Genomic DNA, 27,864 nt, shown 5'->3' with positions numbered 1-27,864 from the left:
GGATTGTGCAACCAAGGAGTTAGCAGATTGATATCAGGAATAAAGTGAGGTAGTCAAACTTTCTAATGTTCCCATAATATATTTAATTAAAAAAAAAAAAACACTTGGAATCAACAATCATGTGGCAGATCCCGTCATGAAAAAGAAAACCTTCATCACAGAAAGTACACTGCAATACACAACATATCGGAGATATTTCGGGAGGTTTGTGTGCCCATGCACATGAACAAGACTGCCCCCCACATGCTGCATTGTGTGCTAACGTGGCAAAAGGCTGCAAAATACAGACCGTCCATAAGGTGGGTCCCACCACACACATGCCAGTCATCAGGTGAGGCACAGCTTACAAAAATAAGTGGGGATGGCTAACAAAACGCAGCCAAGTTCCCCTTACCCATTATTTTTTTTTCCTCAACATTGTGCCTGGCCACTATGTTTTGGATCAAGGCAACTGCACAATGACCCACCTGATGGACGGGTTGGATCCCACACCTGTGCCACCTCATCACGCATGGTAACATGTAGATGGGCTGCCTTGTCAGTGAATGTGAGTTCAGCAAACCACATACTCTGAAACATGTATTTCATTGGTCAGAGCTTCAAAGACAAAGGAAGAATAAATAGCAAAGAAAGATTAACTACCTCTTGATATAATCAAAGTACAAAAGCGCCGAACTGCACCTGATATGTTGCTCAACTTTGTTTAGTTGAAGGTTTTGGTGGTCTTAGAACGCTCCAATCCAGCTTGTCACGCTTGGGCTGCTTAAAAGAACCTTTTCTATCATTCGATGACGATTGCCCATCACCGTCCTTGCTTAGTTTCCTCTGCGATTTATATGGAGATTGCGATCCGCCATCCATTTCCAGCTGCTTCCTTTTATGATCTGGATCAGAAGGACTGCTTTCTCCGGCTATGTTCGAGTTCTCTGTTCTCGTCTGTGAAAACCCATTTTCTCTGCAAAACCATAAAAACGTATGTCATGCCCCATATCTTTATCTTCTTTTTTATTTTCAATAGCGCAGAGGAGCTAGTGCCTATCACTTTCATTTAGGGCTGTCAATGAGCCAGGCTCAGGCCAGGCTGAGGTCTTTCCGAGCCCAGCCTGCAAAGTAACCCGCACTTGAGTCAGAACTCGGTCTGTGATGATTATGCATGGCCTATGTCCGAGTCTCGCCTACGCCCAAGCCCAGCCACCTTCTTTTGTGCAAGATCTAGACTGTTTGTGAGGTGTGCCCAGTCAAGTATCATACTGACAAAAGTGCACTTGAAACCTTAAACGGGCAGGACTGGGATCACGGGCTTTTAGACATAGCCCAAGCTCAGCCCAATTAGTAAACGGGCTTAAAATGGAGGCCAGGATCTGGCCTCTGGGCCCAGTATTTCAGTCCGAGCCCGAGCCCGAGCCCAAGCCCATCCCATAGCAGACCAAGCCTGAAAGCCCTATGGGCCAGCATAGCCCATGGACAGCCCTACTTTCATTTGGCTATAAAGAAAGAGAAAATATTAAATGCACACATCTCCCAATGATCTAAAATAGTTGGCGGGGAGCCCAACACACATTTGAAGATGGGGTTTTCAAATTCTCATTTTGAACAACACCCTGGGTTGCCGGCATACGTTTCTAGAAAGCAGATGTGTGCACTGAAACTGAGCCCAAGGAAATGCAGATAGAGAAAAGGAAGATGATTTGGGAAGACGCTATGCCAAGCAAGTACCTATCAGGCATTTGCTCATCTTGATCGCCAGAGCTTGTAGCGGAGGTTTGCGGTTGACAAGGGTTCTCTGCTTCTTCATTCAATTTCTATCAATACAAAGGACAATGTGAGGAGAGAGGCCTAGACAGAATAGATGTTTTGGAGACTAGGTCGCTCACAGTCTTCATACTCACATCGATCGAAGGATTGAAGCTTTGAAACGACATCCGTCCTTTTAGTGCTCCAGGGTGAGGATTTCCTTCCATTATCACTTTGCTGCAGGATCATAAGCAAAAGATTCACTCAGTTCTTGTTTTGAAATTAAGGGAATGCAATACAGAGTGTGGTAGGTTATCAGAACCAAGTACAGCACAATTGCCATCCTTTAGATTTCAACACTTGCAGACACAAATCGGATGATCATAACTGACTGATTGGTGATCATCAAATGGATGGTTATAAAGAAAATGGTCAGTGGTCAAACGCAACAGGTGAAAACAGACTTTTAATATTGTCCAATCAGTATGATTTTTTGGGGCATGCTCCATCCACGATAAGGCTCACATTTTGACGATCTGGAATTTGGATAGCAGTGATCATATACCATACTTCAAATTTAATCTAGAAAATTTGAAACATTATTAGGTTAAAGCAGATGATGTAGATTCCAACCTGCACTTGCAGACACTGGTCGGGCAAACATAATTCACCAATTGAAGGTCATCAACTGGACGGTTAAAAAAAATAAAAATTGTCAGCGGCCTTGAGTCAAGGGGTGATATCAGATTGCTATGATTATCTGATGATTTTAGGGTATGCTCCATCCATGATGAGGCCCACCATTTGACGATCTGGACTTTGGATCACACAATGATTATATACCTTGATATAAGTCCCATGGATGAGTTGCCACACTTTAGTACTTCATGGCAAGAATGGAATGGAGTGTGGCGAAGAATAACTTGATAACAATGCAAAAAATGAATATATTATTCATCATCATCATCATCTCCTAAACCCTATACCAAATTCCCAATTAAATGTGGTCAGCTACACGAATCCTGTTCCAGGATTCCACTCTATCAAGGGCCAGACCTTCAGTTAGACCATAGGTCATCAAGTCTTTTCTTTCTACCTCCATCCACGTCCTTTTGGGCCTTGTACCAACTCATTCACTCTAACCGGCATGGTTCTTGGTCTCCACTGCACATGACCAAACCATCTAAGTCTACTTTCCTCATCTTATTACGCAAAGTTGCTGCTCCTAAATTCCCTCATCCTAAATGCCCATTCATTTCTAATGCTATGCCTGCTGCCACTCATCCATCTCAACATCCTCATTTCAGCTACACTCATCCTATGAACATGTTGTTCCTTAATTGGCCAACATTCCGTCCCATAAAGCATGGCTGGTCTTATAGTGATCCTGCACAATTTCCCTTTCAGTTTGAGTGGTAAATGATCACATAAAGCTCCAAAGACACATTCCCATGTCTTCTACACAGCTTGAATTCCATGGGCAACATCCTTCTCGATCTCTCCACTCTCATGAATTATTGACCCAAGGTATCAAAGTGGTCATTTTGGGAAACTTCTTGGATAGCAATCTTAACTACTTCCTCGTTTTCACTCAATTTATTACTAAAATTGCACTCTATATACTGTCTTTGTCTAACTAATTTAGTGATTTTAAATCCTTTAGGGCCCATTTGGCCGGGTGGATTGGAAGGGATTGAATGGCATTTGGGTGGATGGCATGGATTTCAAGGTAATTATGGTGTTGTCAGTGGATTGTCTTAAGATCCATGGGATTGCTATATCCGGGGATTGCTATATCAAGTCTGTTTGGCACGCCCGGCCAATCCCGGGATTAAACCTTCCCATCCCTTCCAATCCCTCGAACCAAACACGTCCCAGGCAAATTTGAACGGATTAAGGTGGATTGGATGGGATTATAAGGTAATGATGGTGTTGTCAGTGGATTGTCTTAAGATCCATGGGATTGCTATATCCCGGTATCAGATCACCCAGTCTGTTTGGCACGCCCGGCCAATCCCCGGATTTAACTTCCAATACCATCCAATCCCTTCCAATCCGCCCGGCCAAACTGGCCCTTAGACTCTAAAGCATCCCTCCATATATAGATTGTGTTAACGCTCTCCCTCATCTTGTCAATAAAAAATGGATATTAAGAGAAACAAATCCTTCAATGAGTAGAAAATAGGAAGTTCATCGAAGATGATTGGACAGTAAACTACATGAGCTCGATCGAAATTTTTCATGATCTTCCTGATGGTTTCAGTTGCTTTCAGTGATGATATGCAGATGCTTAGATATGCTAAGGGCAACAATAAAGAGAATGGATACGGTTGGATTCTTACGAATATATTTTGAAATAGGATCCTATGGCATTAAGTTCATTATTCTCTTCTTCCCATGGTATCAAAGTATAAATACTGGTAACCATATCGATGTCGTAAAGTTCAAGAAATGCAGTGTCAAATCATCCTCACTCTTCATATCCATAACTGTCCATCTCTGCAATATTTTATGTATTGGTACTGCACCATATAATGGCACCCTTGGGAGACCAAAATATAATGGAAAATATTGCATGTATCGCATTATGTATCGCAGACTGCGGGAAGCATTGGGGAAACTTTACAAAAATGGATGGATTTTTCAGTGGAACTTCAGAGTTTTTTGAAGACACATGATTATACACTTGAACACAAAACATTACCCAAAAAAAAAAAGTACAACAATTTTCCATGGTTTAGGGGGGAAACTATGCACTGTTGACCACAAGTGATGGAATTATATCCAAAGTTCATATCATTCAAATGTCATACAATATATGCAATAAAACACAAACAATACCCTGAAAACTAAAACAAACAAAAAATATACCATAGTTTCAGATCCACGTGGAGTCAGCCAACCCTGGAGATTGTCTATTATGTTTGACAAAATATGGGATTTAGCATAAGGGCAAACATTCCATTTGCCCTGTGTAGAGAAGAGGGTACAGCACCCTTCTTCAAATGGGGTATAGGATTCTTCAAATGTAGTCAGTTGCGCAAGAACATTCCATTTGCCCATGTCGAGAGATGGTAAATGTAATGAACTATGCTTCCTGGGAGGTATGTCCATGGTAAATGCAACTGATCACAGAATAGCCTATGATAAATGTACTTTTTTCCCCTCTGAAGCCAAAGAGCACAGAAGCTTTTATTGCGTCTGTCTCAGACTGCAAGCAAATAATTTACAATTTTTGGGGGATTTCTACTGTTAGCAGAATTCCATAAATCAAGAAGTGATACTTGTGTGTGTGTGTGTGTGTGTGTGTGTGTGTATAAAAACTCTTTCTTTCCAACAAACAAAGGATCACCATTTCACAGCTGCTAGAAATACTATGAGTAGAAGTTCCAAAATCACAAATTACCTTTCTAAACAGCCATTAGCCAAATGCAGCCTTGGAGTAGCAAAAATAAAAGGGTATTCATTGAAGTTTTGCTTGGGAATGCGAGCTTTATGTACCTTATTTCTATTTTGAGCATGTGTCACATGCATGGATATTAATATCCATATTGTATTGGCCAATACGGCCGTATCGACAAGAGACGATACGCGATACGGGGTCATATCAGCCCAATACGAAAAAATTGACCCGTATTGGCCTCGTCTAATATGGCCGATACAAGTCAATATGGCCATAAAAGTCCAATTTTGAATTATTTAAAAAAAAATGCATTCATGTCTCCTCTTCTTCTTCTTTTTTTAATTTAAACCATGGAAGAAGCTTAAAAACTCCTTTTAGGCTAGATATAGAGCTATTTTGGGATCAAAACAAATGGTTTGAGTGGGATTCGACAAATCAAAGTGCAGTGGAATATTATAGGACGAATTGGAAAGAAGGGTAAACCTTCACTTTCTTTATGATATTTTCATCTTCTTTTTGTTGTATTTCAATGTAATGGGCCCTAGTTCACTAAATCATGCTTGATTTGTGTTCAATTAGGGCCCATTTAGTTGACCTTCAAGAAGTCAAATCAACAGACAACATTCTCATCAGAGAATGGTCCGATACACCCAATGTTTTAAATATCGTTATCACGTATAGTATCGCACCCTTAGGATACAGATAAATATCAGTTATCGCATGGGATATATCGGTGGTATCACGTAATGTATTGCTAATATTGGGAATCATGGGAACATTGGGACATTGATCGAATTTTTCAATGAAACTTCAGGGATTATTGAAAAGACATCAATACACACTTAGAAATCAAAACATTACCAAAAAAAAAAAGTACACATAATAGGAGTTTCCTTTGTATGAGGTCATAATATATGTGCTTTCCAATTGAATTGATGCAAGCATATTCATATAATTTAGAAACGTAAAAAGACATGTATGGAAACACAAGTAATGCATTCAAAAGCAAAAGAAGAATCACTAGATCAGGTTACATGTTCAATTTTGTGTTTGGATATAAAGATTGCAACTGATTTGTGAGAAATTGAGAAATTTTAGTTTTTCTCAATTTTCCGCAACTTGACCCATCTCCCCCAAAATCTTGAAATCGAAGTTCCAAATCCATGATTTTTCATGGAAAACATGAAGAATCATAGATTTGTAACCATTTGACACTAGTTTAACATGATTTACAACAAAAACATGGATCGAAAATTGAAAATGCTCACTGGATCAAATAGGTGGCATATATCGGCACTATCTATGCGTTTCGTATCGCATAGGTGGGATATAAGAAATATCGTGGTATATATCGGCTGATATCATCGATATTTAAAACATTGGATACACGATCATATGCATGTCCAAAAAAAATTTGATTCTTTAATATCTTATTATTCTCTCTTTTTTCTAATATTTTCCTTAATTCTCTGCCTTAAATTTTTTTTAACCAATACGGGTCAATATGCCCTCAATACCAATACACGGTGCCATATCATATCATATCATTTTTTTATGCCAGGCCGATACACCAACTGATAAAACCATAGTCATATGTTGTCCTAAACCATTCATGTAGCATCATGTTACCTTGTCACCCTCCTTGCTGTCATTTCCTTGCCTCTCTATTCTTCCCAACTTGTATTGGAACATATTAATGCATTGACAGTAGGGATATGTTGACCCTGTCCTCACTGCTACACATTCTATGTATGTAATCATGTTCCACTTTTGTAAGGATATGGGACACCAAGGCGGATTGCAGAAGAGATCCACCGCACATGTGCAAACATGGCCTACATGTGTGAGATCCAGGCCATTCATCGGGCAAGGTCTGCTGTGAACAAAACTGGGACCGAAAATAACACCTGTCCATTCATCACAAAGGCGACGTGTATGACGGAAAAAAAAAAAAAAAGGATTGTTAGAATAAAATGATGAACAGTCCATATTTGATATATACATGTGGCTGACCTGATGAATGGACCCAGAATCTTGGCATAGAGTGTTTGGTGTGTTCACGTTCTGACATAGTGTGAGCATTATCTGATAGGTGGCCTTGAGAGAAGAATTTAATAGGGAATAGTGGTCAAATTCCTTAACATGTGAAACGGCACATGAACCTTTTCTCTACTGCTGCTCACTTTTGTTACACTTGTTTGGTATTAGTGGGAGCCTTGGATTGTTGGGTCTACTCACCCGCTTTGAGCATGGTTGCCTCCTAATGCATACAGGTTTCCATATGATTCTCCAGGGTTTTGAGGAAAAAGTTCTTTTGTCCCACCTTCAACTAATATTTTGTTTAAGAAGCAAAAACCTAATGAAGTGGGAGGACATTCCCGATAGAGGTATACTGCCATCCTCCTTAAAGTATCACTAGACTCATTGGCATCTCTACTTGCATAGATAAACGATACATATAAACTTTAACCAAGATGCCAAATCAAACATTTCATAAAAACAAAGGACAACAACCAACAAGTGGCAGACGCCAACAATACTATGTTACAAGGATCTCATTCCCCAATGGGCCTCCTAGAGCATTAATCCGGAAAAAGAAATTCTACTTCCTGAGAGCTTCCACTTTGGCTGGATTAGAATCTCCCACCCAATGGAACCAGTAGAAACAATTTGATAACACACTTCACCATTCCCATGGGCGCTTCGTATGCCAAAAGGGCTCAGATTACCCAATGAAGCACCATCAAAATCCAATTTCCATAACCCCACTTGTGGGTTCTTCCATGTAGTGCAAACATCCAGAATTCCTTCCTCGCCATTCATCACCACATCTCATTCCCACATAAGGTTACCAAAATCCATGAAAACTATCTCACTCTCTTTGCAATAAGACAAGTTCTAAATGACTAGTACATGTAGAGATAAATATCTGGGTAAATGTAGAGTTCAAGTCTTGGGGATGGGGGATTCCTTGTTGTTGTCCTTATCAAGTACCAAAGTTAGGTCTTTCCGCATTTTGATGGATCAAAGAATCAAGCCTACAAATCAATAAGGCTATAGCCTGAAAAGTATCAAAAAGCTTTGAATCCTCTTTGCATAGGTACTTTATTGTTTTATAAACATGTACAATACAAAGAACCATTATATTTGCAATGGTAAAAACTTGTTCTGTAGCATGAAGAACTGCTCCAGTCATAAAAGACAATCTGGGTGTCATGCCATCAACATAAGAGGCACCCAAGGTGTTGATATTGATATCATCATGTATCGGCCATAGAAAATGGAAAGAAAGAAAAAGCCTGCATGGCATCAACCAAGTTTATATACTCCCAAAGATCATATAAACCAATAAGAATATGAATTTTCTGGTATGACCATTTCTTTCAAAGTCACAAATAAGCTATATCTGCTCCTCTACAGGAGCACTGGAAATGGTCATTTACATAATCCGCATTCCCATAAAGGCAATGTTAAGAATGGTTGTAAGACCATCAATATCTAGGAAGGATTGTCCGATAAGAGAGAAAAAATCAAGGAAGAATAAGCGAACATATAAGATATGTCACGGAATCAAAATGAAACTTCTTGCCAAGCACTAAAAGATCCCTCTGTAGTGAATCCCTCCTTTTAACAATTCATTGGCAAGCAAGGATATGGTCCCAAGGCCTCCAATTGAAAAAAAAGAAAAAAAAAATGAGCTCCATCCAGTTGAACTATTGGCTCTACTCCAAGCTTGAGTCTTATTCACTTTTAGACCCTTGCTTTTCATACTTTAGCAAGGGACCGAACCACGACCTCAAGGTAGTAACTGATATGTGGAGGACCATCCATTAAGATAGAGTCTCAATCCCAATGAGGTCTTGTTAGATGTAGACCTCATTTTCAATGAGAACAACACGGAGGAAGAAGACGGCTTTCCAAGAGGAGCTACGTGATCCTCGATGGCTTGACCTCAGGATATCCACAGTATACATGGATTTCAGTTTATATTGGTAAACTCATGGTTCTCTGATCTAGATTATCTTTTGTCTGTTATTCCATCATCAATAGACAATGTCCCAAAAATCTTCTTGAGAGAAAAACCATAAGCTTACAATATTTGGCCTACAAAGAGATGGTTAAGATGAGAAATAGAGCTACAGTCCACACTCAACCGAAAGAGTGCCAAGATTGGTGGTTAGGATCCTCCACCATAGGGGAGATTTCTGAGGCATATAACTTTATTGATGGAGGGCCTTGGTGTGTCGGTGGTGATTTTAACAGCATCAGATTGCGGTTAACAAAAAATCTCCTAGGGGCATGGTGTGCCGTAAAGGCCGTTATAGGCCCGTAAATGTAACGGTAGTAGCCGTTACACGTTACGGGGTCGTAACGACTGTAATAGCCGTTATGGAAAAAAACTGTCCCGTAATTGCCGTTAACGGCTTGTTACTTCCCCTATAAAGGTCATAACAGCCCCGTAATTGTCTGTTATGGGGCAGATACAAGTTTTCCATACTTTTTAATCAACATTACAGGACAAATACAAGTTTCTCAGGAATTTTTTTTCAATAAAAAAGAGACTGTAAAGGCCGTTATGGGGGCCGTAATAGCCGTTACGATCCATATCGTAAAGCTAACGGTGGTGGCCGTTACGGCCACCATTACCGTTACAGAATACCTTGCCTAGGGGCAGATTAACTACCAGTACGAAAGCCTTCTCTTCTTGGATTGAGAGGCATTAGCTGGTTGATTTGCCAATGTCTGGAGGTCGCTTTATGCGGTTGAATGGTCAAAGTAATCCTACTCTTAGCAGATTGGATAAGTTTCATCTTTTTGCAGACTAGGTTGATGTGGCCAATGGTATTCCAGTGTGCATTACCGAAGACTGCATCGGACCACTGCCCCATCTTGCTCGATGTGGAGGAAAAATAGGGCCCAAAACCTCATTTACTAGACTTACTCCCGATCGGTACATCTCGATTGCGAAATGCCTCTCCATCTTAGGCGGTTCGGTAGTGTGGGCGCCTCCATGTCGTAGGAATTTGTTAGATTCTGAGTTTGAGGAATATTCTAAACTCCTTGAGGCCCTAAGGTACATCAAGGTTGAGTTGCAAGAGCAAGACTCATTAATTAACTTATGGATTTACAATGTAGACTGTTGTGACCAATAGCCTCATATTATTACGTTCTTGGGCTTATAGATACATTCAAAGAAGAGGAAAAGACTTGAACAATAGAGATTGAATGCACTCATCTTCGTAAAATATAATCTCCAACTCGAAGTTTGTCATGCAAAGAAAGAGAAGGACTAAGGGCTTGATCCTATATGCTTGTCGGATATTGAATCTGATGATGAATGGATCACGAGAAAGAGGCTCTTGCACTTCCTACATATAACACCTACATGGACATAGATGAATGCTTTGTTGAAGGCTTGGAGGATGTGCAAGGTGTAGGTGGATCCACATCAAGACCGGATAGGCAATGTGGTATGACTCATATAGTCGTATTCTTATTGTTTACTCTTGTAGTCTTATAATTATTAATTAATAGTCTTACTCTCATATTATAATGAATTTTGCAACAACTATTTTGTAGGTCCTAGAAAATTTGTTATTCGAAGCAAGGCGAAGGGAAAAGCAAAAGTGATAGAAGTAGATGAGGAAGATAATTTTATTTCAACATCAAATTTTGAAGATGAAGATGATGTTGATAATGTGATTGGTGATGAGGTGGATGATGATAGCGCAGCTGATGAAGAATAGATTTGTTTGGACATTTTATTTCCTTTTTGAATTATAGAAACAAGTGAATAGAGATTATACATGTAAATGGGGATGGGGAAAATATTATTTTTTGAATCATATAGAAAACTTACATGTACATGGGATGGAAAAAGGGATTATTGTTTGAACTTGATTATGATGTGATGATATAAACTAATATACATGATACATCTAATTGTTTTTTGCATATTGATGACAAAATGGATGATTGATGCGTGTTTTTTTTTCATTTTTTTATTTATATACAGTTTTTATATTTTTTTAATGATATTTTTTATGAAAATCTGAAAATATCTTAGGATTTACAATACGATACGATACAGAACCCTTTACGATTTAGGATATGATAACGATTATGACAACATTGTATAGCAAGTAAATAGGGTTGCTCGATAGGAGGTTGGTGGACCAAGGAATCTTCCCTCTATAAGATCCTCTTTGGTTTGGAAAGGTATCGTTAGCATTAAGCACAAATTCTTCAACGGCGTCGCTTTTTTCCTTGGGAATGAGGAGAAGATTTGTTCTTGGGAAGATGTGTGGAGGGGCATATTGCCCGATCATTGCAGCTCTTGCCCGGACAATAGTATCATGATTGATAAATGCTATGAGATCCAAGGTGAGGCAATTGTTTGGTCTCCACCCTCTTGCAAGTCCCTGTGGGACGAGGTGGAAGAATATGTTGCCCTTTTGGACTGGCTCCAACCCAACATTTCGAAGGTTGGCAAAATCGACAGCTTGGTTTAGACTAAAGATAAGTCCGGTTACTTCACGGTGAAATATGTCTACTTTATGCTTCGTATTAAATGGGAGTGCGTGGCACACATCTCTCTTCCTTGGCATTATGGTGCCCCTCCTAAGGTCGAGGCTTTTGAGTGGGTTGTAGGCAGAAAAAGAATCCTTACTATCGACAACCTCCAAAAACGGTCCTTGATCATCTCGAACATTCATCTCCTTCGTATGGCCAGTGATGAGACTATCAAACATCTCTTTATCCATTGCTCCTTTGCTACCCGTGTGTGGACTTCTCTTCTCACTAGATTTGGCTTGGCATGGTGTATGCCTTCTGACATTAGGGATCTGCCCTTATCTTGGCACGGGGTGGTGTTTTGCAAGAATGCTCATGCGATTTGGAGACTTTGTCTCTTTGCTGCTCTTTGGGCTATTTGGGCCGAGAGGAATGGTAGATGCTTCAATAATGTCAGTCGTAGTGTGCATTGGGTCGCTTCTCATGGTTGGGACATTGCTATGGAGTGGGCTACGAATAAGGGTTGGCTTTTGTAATTTAGTTTCCATTTTTTCCTTTTTCTTTTGTTTTGTTGTTTCCACTTTGCGCTACCTCAGCGCCTTTCATGAAAGTTCTTGTCATCTTTCAGAAAAAAGAAGAAGAAGTTGTCTATCTTGCAAGAGTTGTAAGGGACCATCTGTGAGATTCTTTCAAGATCAATGACATTGGCCAATAGTCTTAAGCTTTTATGGTCTAAATTTCATGCCCATTTGTGATCAGGTCTAATGGTGCCCTTTGGTTCTTCCTTCTTTTTTCTTCCTCCCAATAAAATCTTGCTGTCATCTGATGCAATTGCACCCCGTCCCACACATGCATGCTCCACAAGTGTACACAAGAAGCTCAGATGGGGCCAACTTAATCGCATGGGGATGATTTTAGACCTGTGAAAAAACTATGTAAATATGGCTTCATAGCCATACACAGAAGACATGGAATGATATTTTTTTAGAATAGAGTTGCTGGTTTCTCTTCTTTTTCTTTTTTATTTTATGAATGCTGATTTCTCTTACAGTATAATATAGAGAGGGGCTTTTGGTGATCTCTAGTGCATGACTAGAAGGCTGTTGTCCTTGCTCGGAGTCTTATTTCTTCTTCTATTTTAAGTGTGAAAATCTTCCTACAATTGTTTGCGCTTTTTATCATTTAACCTGGTACGTAGATCTGTTTGTTCTATCCATTAAAAAAAAAAAAAAGAAGCAAAGTCTTGTGATCCTTGCGTCTTAGTATCCAAGGGCGCCTCCACCCTTCATGTTAAGGCCCACCATATCATTGGTTTTGGGCCATCAATCCATGCGAACCACATGCAGACAATCCAATTGATCAGCAAACTACGTGTTTGTTGATGCTAGGAACCCATAATTCTTCTTTCAAGTCCATCTTGAAAGTGAAGTAATCATATTTTGAAGAAGAGATCCAAAGGAAATTATAATTTTGTTGTAGCAAATTTAGTCTCAGTTGTTGCAAAAAATATTGATTTTAATAAAATATATTTCAATAATAAAATAATATATAATATATAAAAAGTTGTTTTAAAAAACATCTTTCTGTGGGTTTTTGGGAATAGTCCCACATGGAAAAGGGAAGAGAAAAATCTGTGGTTTATATGAAGGATGTGGAGTATTATAATATTTACCTACCTAGTTCGTGGACTATGGACCTACGCACTGGAACACCTGCGCGCGCGAGCGCGAGCGCTCGGGCTCGGGCACGGGCTCGGGCTCGGTGCGAGGGCATGGGCATGTGAGGCAGTGTGGCTGTAGAGGCGCTAGTGGCGCACTTTGCACTTGCGACCTTGAGCGAACCGGAGTGAGACGTGTGCGAGCTGCGGTACGACTAAGTGGCTATGGCGGGTGGCTAGTTAGCAGATAGACTAAAGGACTGGGAAAAAAATCTCTCAGTATAAATAGAGGGAGTGAAAAGAGTTGTTGCAGCAGAAACTGTAACAGCTGAGCCTGCATGGCTAGCCCAACAGCTAGAAAACGGCTAGCTGTTGTCTCACAACAGTCAGCATGCAGCAGATTAATGGCCCATGCACAACAGTCAGAAAACGGCCATAAAACGGCTAGTTTTCCAACAGCCAGAAATAGCTTAATGAAATTTAAGTCTCTGGACCATTACCCTCTAACCACCATAACCTATAAAAGGAGGGCCTGCATGGGTTTCCAAACAATCTCAACTCACTCCAGCAAACCCATACGAACTGAGACAGTCAGCCCCTCTCCACTCATATATTCTAGTGTTTCCAGCAACATAGCAAGGCTTAAACCTTAGCTTGAAGAACAGACCAGTGGTGTGGTCTAGGACGGTTCAACTGAACCAGTGGCCGAAGATTTCAATAGACCTGTGCAGAAGTCGAAACTACTTTTTCTTTTCTTTTCTTCTTTTTTTGGAATTTTTCTTTATACTGTAATACTGCCAGAAAGTGTGTGATTGAGTTCCATTTGGTGGGCCTTCGTGTTTGCTGAACGCAGACTCACACCAGGCTCGTCGTATCCTAGAAGTTGTTTGCCTGTAACCTATCAGCATACTCAATTCACTTGAGTAGGGGCAAATAACGCTTTAAGGACGGCGTTTCAGACGTGCTTCAGCCTGTCCTGATTTCAGATTATTTTGCAATTTTCGGTTTCCACATTTTACAGAAATACATTAATCTGTATAATTCCAACATTCTTAAAGCGTTATTTGTTTGATGGAAGCCGACAGTGTTTCATCCATCAAGTTGATGAATCAGGACTTGATACGTCTTGATCGGTTCGATGGAACCAATTTTACAAGATGGCAAAACAAGCTGAAATTTCTCCTGACGGCGCTGAAGATCTATTATATATTAGATCCAAATTTGCAAGCACTACCTGAAGCATCTGACAAAGACACACTTGAACAAGTAGCTGCCCGCACCAAATGAGCCGAAGACGAACTCTTGTGTCGAGGACACATTCTGAACGCTCTCTCCGACCGCCTGTACGATCTGTACCAACAGACATCATCAGCAAAGGAGATCTGGGCCGCTCTGGAATTCAAATACAAGGCTGAAGAAGAAGGTACTAACAAGTTTCTCATCGCCAGGTATTTTGACTTCAGCATGGTAGATAATAAACCGCTGCTGCCCCAAATCCAAGAACTGCAGCTAATGGTAAACAAAATCAAAGCGATAAAAATCGATCTTCCTGAATCATTTCAAGTTGGGGCTATAATCGCCAAATTAACACCGATGTGGAAAGACTATAGAAAGAAGTTGCTGCATAAAACCGAGGACTACGCACTGAAACAAATCCAGAAACACCTCAGGATTGAGGAAGGATCTCGTAACCGCGATAGAAAGAATGATAACGGGAATACCACATCCAAGGTACATGCTGTAGAAAACATTAAAATAACAAACATCCCGAGAAGGACGATTCCCTAAAACCTAATAAAAGGAAATTCAAGAAAAACATCCAAAAGAAGAATGAAAAGTTCAAGGGCCCATGCCATGTCTGTGGAAAAACCAAGCACTATGCTCAAGTATACGGCTATCGCAAATCTAAAAAAGAGGCAAGTGCAGTAGAAGAAGGCGATATTGTGGCTATGATCACTGAGGTGAATACCATCCAAGGCAAAGTTCCAGGTTGGTGGTATGATACTGCCGCTACATTACATGTGTGCTACAACAAATCAGCCTTCAAAACCTATGAGGAATTGACCGATGGTCAAGAAGTCCAAATGGGTAATGAAGTCCGATCGAAGGTTGTCAGCAAAGGAACTGTCGAACTGATATTCACCTCTGGAAAGAAAGTGATTCTAACTAATGTACTGCACGTCTCAGACATGAAGTGAAACTTAGTTTCTGGGGATCTTCTGGGAAAATCAGGCATACGGGTGGTGTATGAGTCAGGTAAACTGATTCTGTCCAAAAATGGAAATTTTGTCGGAAAGGGATATGCTTGTAATGGAATAGTTAAGTTTTCTCTGAATGAAAGTAGCACTTCTGCGTATATGGTTGAATCCGCTGGACCGTGGCATGATAAACTAGCCCATATAGGGTATAGTACCTTGAAGTTCGTGTCTAAAAATAGTTTAATCTCATACACAGATAATGAAACCGGAAAATGTGAAGTGTGCATAAGATCCAAAATGACAAAGAAACCTTTTCCAAGTATTGAAAGATCGTCTCAAGTATTGGATCTTGTGCACAGTGATATCTGTGAGTTAAATGGCATTCTTACTCGTAGAGGTAAACGGTACTTCATAACCTTTATAGATGATTGCTCTAAGTATGTGTATGTGTACCTATTAAAGAGCAAAGATGAAGCATTAAACATATTTAAAATATATAAAGCAGAAGTAGAGAATCAACTAAATAAGAAGATAAAAATTCTCCGTAGCGATAGAGGAAGAGAATACTTCTCCAATGAATTCGATAACTTCTGTGAAGAACATGGACTGATACATCAATGTACAGCACTATACACACCTCAACAAAACGGAATAGTTGAAAGGAAGAATAGAACGTTAGTAGAGATGGTCAACTCAATGCTGATAAGAGCAAAGTTGTCACTTAGTCTATGGGGTGAGGCACTGCTTGCAGCGTGCCATATAATAAACAGAATTCCGTCTAAAAAATATAAAATATCTCCGTATGAAACATGGAGAGATAGAAAACCTAACCTAGGATATCTAAAAGTGTGGGGGTGTCTTGCATATTGCAGAACTCCTGATCCAAAGAGAACTAAGTTAGGACCAAGAGCTATTAAGTGCGCCTTCGTAGGATATGCACAAAATAGTAAAGCTTACAGACTGCTAGACATGGAGTCTAATTCAATAATAGAATCAAGAGACGTTGAGTTCTTTGAAAACTCACTATCCTTGGAGTCAAAGGATAATGGAATCCAAACTCCTAATAGAGAACCAGATAGCACAGCTCCACAGATAGTGGAAGCTCCTATTGAACCTCGTAGAAGTCAAAGGACAAGAATAGAGAAGAGTCTAGAAGATGACCATATAGACTCACAACGTGTCATTTTCCATCTTGTAGAAGGAGATAGAGAAAATGTTATAAGGAAAATACCTATAGTAATGACTATGGAAGATGATCCTAAAACATATAAAGAGGCCGTATCCTCTAGAGACCCAGCTTTCTAGAAAGAAGCTATAAACGATGAAATGGAATCTATACTATCAAATCAAACGTGAGAACTAGTTAACTTACCTCCAGGTTCTAGACCCATAGGTTGTAAGTATTTAGGAAGAAATATCACACTGATGGGACTATCCAAACCTTTAAAGCTCGACTAGTTGCTAAGGGTTTTAGACAAAAAGAATGGATAAATTACTTTGACACATACTCTCCTGTAGCTAGGATAACATCCATTAGAATATTATTTGCACTAGCTTCCATACATCATCTTTACATCCATCAAATGGATGTAAAGACTGCATTCCTGAATGGTGACCTCAACGAGGAGGTATACATAGAATAACCTGAAGGATTCATTCTACCAGGAAATGAAAACAAAGTGTGTAGATTAGTCAAATCTCTGTATGGATTAAAACAAGCACCAAAACAGTGGCATGAGAAGTTTGATTCCAAAATACTATCTTATGGTTTCATGCATAATGTAGCTGACAAATGCATATATTCTAAAGTAGATGGTAATTACATCGTTATTATTTGTTTGTATGTTGATGACATGTTAATAATAAGTAATAAAATGGAAGGTGTGACAAATGCATATATTCTATCTTTCGTATTTAAAATGAAAGATTTTGGACAAGTTGATACCATTCTTGGTATCAAAGTTAAAAAACATTGTGGGGGTTATGCTTTGTGTTAATCTCATTATATTGAGAAGATACTAAACAAGTTTAACCATCTAAATATAAAGGAAGCAAAAACCCCATTTGATCCAAGTATCAAGCTAAAAGAAAATACTAGAAGAACAGTTGCACAATTAGAATATGCGAGTGCTATAGGGAGTCTTATGTATGCTATGTAATGCACTAGACCTGATATCACATATGCTGTGAGTAAACTTAGTAGGTTTACTAGTAATCCCAATACTGAACACTGGAATGCAATAAGTATAGTCCTTGGTTACTTAAAAGCAACCAAAGACTTAGGACTATTTTATTCAGAGTTTCCTGCCGTATTTGAAGGATATACCGATGCGAGCTGGATATCGAGTGCAGGGGACAACAAGTCTACTACAGGGTGGGTATTCACCCTAGGAGGTGCAGTTGTATCTTGGGGATCCAAGAAACAGACTTGCATAACGCATTCGACTATGGAGTCTGAATTTATAGCCCTGGTTGCAACAGACAGAGGCTGAGTGGCTAAGGGATCTTCTATTAGAAATTCATTTCTGTGTAAAGCCTATATCGGCTATGTCACTACATTGTGATAGTGAAGCCACATTAGCTAGAGCCTATAACGGCACTTATAATGGTAAGTCTAGACATATTAGTCTTGGACATGATTATGTCAAACAATTGATTCGAGATGGAATCATTGCTATTTCTTATGTGAAATCAAGCAATAACATGGCAGATCCTTTCACTAAACCTCTACCGAGAGAGGTAGTAAAGGCTACATCTAAAGGGATGGGGTTGAAACTCTTCAACCAAAGTTCCACCAGTGATGGTAACCCAACATAAAGTCAAAAAATCTCTAATTTTAGGTTTAATGGGTAAGAACAAGTTACTGATATGTGGAAAGTTTTCAGCACTAAATTATAAAACCTCATCCATAATAGATAAGTGCTGAGCGTTACGATAGAGGGTTGAGTCTTAGAACTCTTAATGAAATCCAGTCTATAAGGATAAGTATCTTATAGTAACGGAGACACTGGAGGGATTTCACCTATATGAACGTAGAGATGGTGCCGTCTCTCATGAGAGTTAGGAGTTTTCTCTCAGGATCGTTCACGTATTAGAATAAGCACATGGCTATTAATTATGCTGAGCAAGATTGTGGGAACTCTAACAAATACATAACGAATATGTGTGTGGTATTTTCAATTCTATTATCTAGGAATAATTGGTTCAAAACTGTGGCTACCAGTCATTTCGACAGAGTTTTAAGATACATACACTAAGGAAAGATTAAAATCGAAAGATATCTTTCTTTATGCATATAAGCTGATTATTCTGGCAATATTGTTTAACCAAGAAAATAATTTTATAAAATCAAGTAGGGGATTGTTGCAAAAAATATTGATTTTAATAAAATATATTTCAATAATAAAATAATATATAATATATAAAAAGTTGTTTTGAAAAACACCTTTCTGTGGGTTTTTGGGAATAGTCCCACATGGAAAAGGGAAGAGAAAAATCTGTGGTTTATATGAAAGATGTGGAGTATTATAATATTTACCTACCTAGTCCGTGGACTATGGACCTCGCGTAGCACTGGAACACCCGCGCGCGCGCTCGGGCTCGGGCTCGAGCACGAGCACGGGCTCGGTATCGATCTCAGTCATGGGCTCGGTGCGAGGGCGTGGGCATGTGAGGCAGTGTGGCTATAGAGGCGCTAGTGGCGCACTTTGCACTTCGCACGTCCGCATTGTGTCACAGAGGGTCGCTCCTTCGCGACCTTGAGCGAACCAGAGCGAGACGTGTGCGAGTCCCGGTGTGACTAAGTGGCTATGGCGGGTGGCTGGTTAGCAGAGAGACTAAAGGATTGGGAGAGAAATCTCTCAATATAAATAGAGGGACTGAAAAGAGCTATTGCAGCAGAAACTGTAACAGTTGAGCCATTAGTGCAGGGTCCAGCTGTAACCAGTGTTCGAAATATCGATACTATCGGCCGATATTATCGTTATCGCACCCTGCGAGACGATACACTCGCGATAACCCCCGGAAGATACCAAAAAACCCAAAATCCAGATATCGGCCGATATATCGTCGATATCGCACGATATTTTGACAATATCGGACGTCATCATCCGAAAAAATTGGGAAAAAAATTAGAGCGTGGATTTCGGTACCTGTAGAAGAGATCGCCATGATCGGAAGCTTCCATTTGGCGGGCCATTCGAATTGAAGCATCATTCCTAGGTTTCCACCAATAAAATCTCCGATTTTGGAGAGAAATCCCGAGACATCTTCGCCGATTTGGGAGAAATTTTAGGGTTCCAGCTTCCGGAACCCTTTCTGCTTAAAAAGTAAAGGTCGTTCGAGCCTTTTTTTTTTACGCGGATTAGCTACTGACAGATTGAGTCGCGAGATCGCTACTGAAGTGACGTCACCAAGTTACGTGGGTCCCACCATGATGAATGTGTTATATCCACACGGTCCATTCATTTGGAGATATCATTTTAGGACATGAGTCGAATAACGAGGCAGAAAAAAATCTGTAATGGACCCCACTACAGAAAACAGTGGAGAAAGTGACATCCACCGTTGAAACCTTCCTAAGGTCCACCGTGATGTTTATTTGAGATCCAACACGTTAATAAGTTAAAAAAAGATAGTATAAAAGGGAAAAAAATATATATTAGCTTAATCGAAAACTTTTGTGGCCCTCAGAAGTTTTTAATGGTGGGCGTCACTCTCTCTATCGCTTTCTGTGGTGGGGTCCATTAGAGCTTTAAATCTTAGTCAATTTTAGGTTCATGGCATAAAATGTTCTCTCCAAGTGGATGGACGGTGTGGATACAAAACATACATCATGGTGGGGCCCACGGAACCTGGTGACGTCAATTCAGTAGCTACTCAACCTGTCAGTAGCCAATCCGCAGCGGGAACGGATTGGCTACTCCCCCTGACACCAGCCAATGGCTGGTGGTCGGTGCTATGTGGGCCGCACCATGATGTATGTGTTTCATCCATGTCATCTATCTGTTTTTACAGATTATTTTACGGTATAAATCCAAAAATGAGATATATCCACATCTTAAGTGTACCACATTACAGGAAACAGTGTTAAATGAGGGTCGACCATTAAAAACATTTTGGGGGCCATAAAAGTTTTGGATCAAGCTGATATTTTTTTTTTTCTCTTCATCTGCGCCTGTATGACCTAATCAACAGATTGGATATCAAATAAACAGTATAGTGGGCCATAGGAGGATTTTAACGGTTGATATCCAATCACTATTGTTTTCATGTGGTGTGGTCCACCTGAGAATTATAACCCTCTCATTTTTGGGATCAAGCAATAAAATGATCTTTAAAAATGGATGAACGGAATGAATGAAACACATACATCATGGTGGGGCCCACAAAGCACCGAACACCAGCCACGGAGCTGGTGTTAGGGGGAGTAGCCAATCCGTTTCCATCCGCAGCCCTTTTTTTTTAAATCAAATTCCAGTACCGCGCACACCAACTAGCTGTGTGTTGACGTTGCCAAGTTCTGTGGGTCCCATCATAAGCTATGTGTTATATCCAGACCGTTTGTCCATTTGGCGAGCTCTTCCTAAGGCTTGAGCCGAAAAATAAGACAGATCCAAAGATCAATTGGACCACGATGCAAACAGCAGTGGTAGATTGAACGTCTACGATTGAAACCCTTTTGGGGGTCACGGAAGTTTTGGATAATATGATATTTATTTTTCCTCTTCATCCAGGTCCGTGTGACCTAATTAACAGATTGGATGGAAAATAAACATTATGGTGGGCCCTTCGAATATATTAATGGTGAGAATCAGTCCCCCACTACTATTTGCGGTGTGGTCCACTTGAGCTTTGGATATGACTCATTTTTGGGTTCATGATCTAAAATGATCTCTCCAAATGCATGAACGGTGTAGATATAATAAATACATTATTGTGGGGCCATGTAACTTTGAAATATTTGTACAACTTGCGCCGAGGAGTGTTGGCACAGTACTAGGATTTCCTGCCAAAGCCTTCCTATGCTTGAAACCTCAGTGGGGCCTATCATCGATGTTTGTGAGGAATCCACTCCATCCATCCGTTTTGTGAGATCATTTTAGGACATGAAATAAAAAATGAGTAGGATCTAATACTCAAGTGTGCCAAAAATGTGAGGATTGAACATCCACACTTGAAATATTCGTGGGACCACATAAGTTTTGAATTAGACTAATATTTGTATTTTCAATTCATCCATGTAGGAATAATGTTATGAACAGTATGGATGGCATGTTAACATCACTGTCAACCCAGGGAGGTTTCAACGGTAAGGAATTTTCCTACCCACCTTTTCCTTTAGTGTGGCCCACTGTAGTCTTGGATCATGCTCATTTTTGCTCTCAAGTGCTAAAATGATCTCAAAAAATGAATGGACGAGGTGGATTTCTTATAAACATCACAGTGGGCCCCACCTAGGTTTTAAGTGAAGGAACTTGGCAGGAAATCTGCGTACGATCAGCACCCCACCCCCAGTATGGTGGGAAGTGGATCCCCTAGTGAGTAGTGTACTTTGTAAACTTCGTGGGCGCACTATAATTCATGTATTTTATCCACTCCGTCCATCCATTTTACCAGATAAATTTATGATTTGAATGAAGAGAAAAAACTACTATTAGCTTGATCCAAAAATTTTGTGGCCCATTAATGGTCAATCACCATTGTTTCCTATGGTATGGTCTACCTAATTATTGGATCTGTTTTTTTTTTTAGATAATGTCCTGAAATGATATGGAAAAACGGATGGACGGGGTTGATACTGAATATAGTTGTCTTAGTTCAATCGGACAACGCATAGCTTAGGACCCTATACAAAGGAAATCTATTATGTACACTTCTTTTTTGAAACTTTATGATTTAAAAGTGTGTATTAAGGGCCTTTTTAACAATCCCCAAAGTTTCATTAAAAAATTCAACCATTTTCCCAATGTTTCCCCATGTTTCCCAAAAAGTGCGATAAACTATGCGATACAAACGATATATCCCGTGCGATAACCGATACGTATCTGTATCCCAAGGGTGCGATACATTGTGCGATACCGATATTTCGAACACTGGCTGTAACTGCTGCATGGCTAGCCCAACAGCTAGAAAACGGCTAGCTGTTGTCTCACAACAGTAAGCATGCAGCAGATTAATGGCCCATGCACAACAGTCAGAAAACGGCCATAAAACGGCTAGTTTTCCAACAGCCAGAAATGACTTAATGAAATTTAAGTCTCTGGACCATAACCCCCTAGCCACCATAGCCTATAAAAGGAGGGCCTGGATGGGTTTCCAAACAATCTCAACTCACTCCAGCAAACCCATACGAACTGAGACAGCCAGCCCCTCTCCACTCATATATTCTAGTGTTTCCAGCAACATAGCAAGGCTTAAACCTTAGCTTGAAGAACAGACCAACGGTGTGGTCTAAGACGGTTCAACTGAACCAGTGGCTGAAGATTTGAACAGACCTGTGCAGAAGTCGAAACTACTTTTTCTCTTCTTTTCTTCTTCTTTTGGGATTTTTCTTTATATTGTAATACTGCCAGAAAGTGTGTGATTGAGTTCCATTTGGTGGGCCTTCGTGTTTGATGAACGCAAACCCACACCAGGCTCGTCATATCCTACAAGCTGTTTGCCTGTGACCTATCAACATACTCAATTCACTTGAGTAGGGGCAAATAACGCTTTAAGGACAGCGTTTCAGACGTGCTTCAGCCTGTCCTGATTTCAGATTATTTTGCAATTTTCGGTTTCCACATTATACAGAAATACATTAATCTGTATAATTCCAACATCAGTAACCACAATTCATCTTTGACGATGCATCCAAACAAACATTAAGAACATAGAAGAATACCATTTTCTGTTTTGGGTAGTTGATGAAACGAAAGCCCGGTCTGGTTTCAGCTCTTGCTCGCTCTTTGTTTTCTCCTGCTTCTGAACTGCCCTTTGCATGAACTGGAATTTACAAATAAATTTTTTTTTTTTTTTTTTAAAAAGGGAAAATAAAACCCACTTAAATTCAAGGAAGAGAAGGCTAAAATCACAGATGGATACTTACTACTAAATGAAATCTGCACTGATTATAGGGAAAAGAAAAGAGGAGAATGATAGAAATCGGTGCATTCAAAGGAAAACTGGCATGAATTCCAGAAAATATAAGGAGAAATCTCAAATGGGGATCACGTCGATTATAAAAACAAACAGAATGAAAGAAGGGGGGAAAAAGGAAGTAAAGATGGATAGAGAGCATTGGAGAGAGAGAGAGAGAGAGAGAGAGAGATTTGACCGACCTTCAAATTCTTGAGAGTGGTGGAGAGCTCGCGTTTGGACATTTCTATTTGTGGGATTTCTCTCGAATCTCATGAGAGAGAGAGAGAGGTGTTTTGCTTTTGGTGCGGCTGTTTGGGGGGAAAGGGGGCTCAAGTCGATAGACCTAGCAGGAAGCGGATTGCTGGGACCCGGGCACAGAGATATACCTGTGCTGTGTGGGGCCCACATAGATTTTTACGACAAATCCACTCCGTCCATCTATTTTTAAATACAACAATAGAATATAATTATAAAAATAACACAGATAAAAAGAATTCAGATGGAACACACAAAATGAAAAGGTGGGAAAGGACACGTGCACCGTTGAAACCTTCCTGGAGCTGACCATGATGTTTTTATGCCATCCAAACCGTTCATAGTATTACTACCCCTCACATAAACTGTAGACATAAATATCGTCCCCATACAAAACTTCTGTCACCCCAGGTGTTCAATCCCCAATTTTTCCTATGGTATGGCCCACAGGAAGTTTGGATTTATTTGATTTTTAGATTCATGTGCTACTTTGGTCTTGCAAAACAGATGGACGGAGTGGATTTGTCACGGATATCACTTTAAGCTCCACACAGCCTCGGGCACAGGATGTCACAGACAATCCGCGTCCGACCTAGAAGGGGTACGCGAATTGCCGGTGCCCGAAATCGGATTGCGTACTGAGTTACTCAGTACGCTCTTATCGTACTGAGTAAACTCGGCTGGGCACACCGTGAATGTATTTGTCTTATCGACTCCGTCCATCCGTGTTTTGAGATCATTTTTGTGGTTGAGCCCAAAATTGAGGTATTTCTAAAGCTCAAGTGGACCATACCACAGGAAACCGTGGGAATGATGATCTTCACCGTTGAAACCTTTCTATGGGCTACCGTGATGTCTATTTGTCATCCAACATGTTCATAATATCACAAAGACATGGATGAAGTGAAAACACAAATATAATATTGATTTAAAACTTCTGTGGCCCCCACAAAATTTTCAATGGTAGATTGTCAATTCACACTGTTTCCACTGGTGTGATCCATTTGAGTCTTGGATATGCTTAATTTTTGAACTAAAAACTTAAAATTATCTTCTAAAATGTATAAACGGAGTAGATAAAATGTATGAATGACTGTAAGACCCATAGAGTTTACTCAGTACGCTAACCGTACTGAGTTACTCCGCACGCAATCCGTTTCCCAGGTGCCCGGCCAATTACCTTAAATCGGATTGCGTACTGAGTTACTCAGTACACTCTTATCGTACTGAGTAAACTCAGTTGAGCCTACCTTGAATGTATGTGATCTATCTACACCGTTCATTTATTTTTCCATCAAAATTAGGGGGTTGAGCTCAAAATTGAAGCATATCCAAAGATCAAGTGGATCATAGCACAAGAAGTGAGGATAATGATTTCCACTATTGAAACCTTTCTAGGCCTCATAATGATGTTTATTTGTCATCCAACCTGTTCATATGATCATAAAGTCATGGATGAATCGAAAACACAAAAATAATCTTGATTCAAAACTTCTATGAAACCCTATATTTTTTCAACGGTAGACATTCAATTCAACTGTTTCCCGTGGTGTGGTCCATTAGAACATTATGTATACTTAATTTTTGGGATCAAGCCCTAAAATTATCTAATAAAATTGATGGAAGGAGAGGATCAGATACATAAATCATGGTGTGGACCTCACAAAGTTTACTCAGTACGCTAAGTGTAGTGAGTTACTACGCAATCCGCTTCCCAATTTCCCGTGGTTGGAAGCTATGTAGGGCCCACATAGATTCCTGTGACAAATCCACTCCGTCCATCAGTTTCTAAATATCCCAATAGGACAGAATTCCAAAACTCAGGCAAATTAAAAACTCATGTGGGTCACACAACATCATACAGTGACAACAAAAACGTCCACCATTGAAACCTTCCTGAGCCGACCTTGATTTGTATGCCATCCAAACCGTTGGTAGGGTTATTACCATTCAGATAAACAGTAGCCACAAATATCATCCTAATACGAAACTTCTGTGGGCCCATAGTTTCCAATGGTGGGCGTTCAGTCCATGATGTTTCGTGTGGTGTGGCCCACCTGAGTTTTGGATCTGCCTGATTTATGGATTTTTGTCCACCCTACGGTAATCTGAGCCGTTAACGGCATGATGGGCTGGAAAATGAGCGACAAAGACCAATTCCTTTTGGTTATTTCCAAATCTGGTGTGACCCACCATGTCAAGTGGTATTATACAATGCGAGGTTGTACAGTACCATTCGGGTTTTCGTCTGTACAAGTGGGGCCCAAGGTTCGATGATCCAAACGGGTCATATGACAGCCCTCATCGTGGATGGTCCATGTACTGAAGATCCCCGAGGTCAAAAGATCCTGGCCGTATAATATTTGGCTGTTCCTTGGCTGAATATGAACCATTACTATGGTTTTTCACTGTCCATTTGTTGACCGGAATATCATCCCTGGATTTTTATTTTTTTCCGGTACGTTGGCCATCTAAAGTGGGCCCCACAAAAATCAAATGCTCCGATCACTGAAAAGTAAACCAGATGTCGAATGGTCTGGATCACCAAAAGCTCGGCCCCGCATGTGCAATTGTGCGGCGGGGAAAAGGAATTGAAGCGTTGGTGTCTTCGCTGCGGACTGCGTACCGAGTAAACTCTGTGGGGCCCACCGTGATTCATGTATTTTATTAACTCCGTCGATCCATTTCACCAGATAAGATAATCGGGGCTTGGGTCCAAAAATGAAGAATATTCAAAGCTCAGGTGAACCACACCACAGGAAACAGTGTGAATTGAACGTTGTCTACCGTTGAAAAATTCTTGGGGGCACAAAGCTTTGGATCAAGCTGACGTTTGTGTTTTCCATTCATTTATGTCTCGTGATCTTATGAACGGATTAGATGACAAATAAACATCAATGTGGCCCTTAGGAAGGTTTCAATGGTGGAGATCATTATTCCCATTGTTTCATATGGTGTGGTCCACTTGAATTTTAGATATACTTCAATTTTTGGTTCAACCCCTGAAATAAGCTGGAGAGACTAATGTCAATTCAGCTCAAAAGATTTGAGTTTGAGCTTGTTCGAGCACGACTCAGATCAAACCTCAGCTTGAATTGACTGGGATTGAATTGGGTCGGTGGCTTGGTTATTTTGATATTGGTTCTAGTTGCCAAGTGTTTGATGAAATAACTCAACGAAGTATTGTTTTGCGGTGTATACATTTTCCGTGGGATCAGTTGGTTGTATGAATAAATGGATATGAAGCAAATCACTGTAAAAATATATATATATAATAAATAAATAAAATACTTTACTTCATAAGATTGCCCTTGTTTCTTGATTTTAATGCTACTTGAGAAAATGTCACATAGGCTCTCGAACTGGCCTGAGCTGTTGACCGAGTGGAGCGAGCCAATTAGGCTGGAGAACCGAACAGAGCCGAGTTCGAGCTGGGGTTAGCTACTGGCCGAGCCAAGCCAAGTTGTGACAAGCACGACTTGGGTACAGCTCTACAAGCCATGGTTGAGTGTGACAATGGGCCAGGCGACCAGACCAGGTAGGGCCAAGGTCTGGGCCCCTGACGTTGGTCCTGGCGGCCGTCGGGGCTTGAAATCTATAGTTTCCAGGCCTGGCCGAGCAGCACGACCATGAATTCCCTGGCCCATTTGTCCGGTCAATCAAGTGGGCTGCTGCTATGCTACTGAGCGGATCTCTCATTCAGTTTATGCGTCCGATCATGTTTCAGTGATGAAACCATTTATTTCTAGATCGAACGGGTTATCATATAAAAATCAGTGGGTCCCAGCACATTTGGACCCCACACACAATCTGGAAATTTCTACGGTGCATATCTCCCTCTCCATCATTCACTCCCTCCTTTTGTGTGGCCCATATGGGTTCCAGAGTAGGGTGATTTTTGGGTTGTGGACCTAACGTGGGGGAACACGTCAGATGAACGGGTTGGATGGGCACGGGCACAACACGGTGGGCCCCACACTGCT

At 40.4% G+C, this 27,864-nt stretch overlaps 1 protein-coding gene across 2 annotated transcripts; it reads right to left on the bottom strand.

The window, feature by feature from the left end:
* Positions 1-45: 45 nt before the first annotated feature.
* LOC131252870 (uncharacterized) lies at positions 46-23,979 on the bottom strand. 2 transcript variants are annotated; one of them, XM_058253629.1, is made up of 5 exons: positions 23,827-23,979; positions 23,391-23,491; positions 1,890-1,971; positions 1,717-1,802; positions 46-955 (listed from the first exon to the last, which is right to left on the bottom strand). In XM_058253629.1, exons 1-5 carry the CDS (start codon positions 23,866-23,868, stop codon positions 694-696), a joined length of 573 nt encoding a protein of 190 aa, XP_058109612.1. In that variant the 5' UTR covers positions 23,869-23,979; the 3' UTR covers positions 46-693. The 2 variants fall into 2 exon arrangements, with proteins under 2 accessions (XP_058109612.1, XP_058109611.1); XM_058253628.1 differs by lacking the exons at positions 23,391-23,491; positions 23,827-23,979 and adding an exon at positions 2,368-2,534.
* Positions 23,980-27,864: the final 3,885 nt, after the last annotated feature.

The sequence above is a fragment of the Magnolia sinica genome, chromosome 8, assembly GCF_029962835.1.
Source record: "Magnolia sinica isolate HGM2019 chromosome 8, MsV1, whole genome shotgun sequence".
NCBI lineage: Eukaryota > Viridiplantae > Streptophyta > Magnoliopsida > Magnoliales > Magnoliaceae > Magnolia > Magnolia sinica.
The sequence above is the reverse complement of the archived record's forward strand: the minus strand, read 5'-3'. Positions and strand labels throughout refer to the sequence as shown.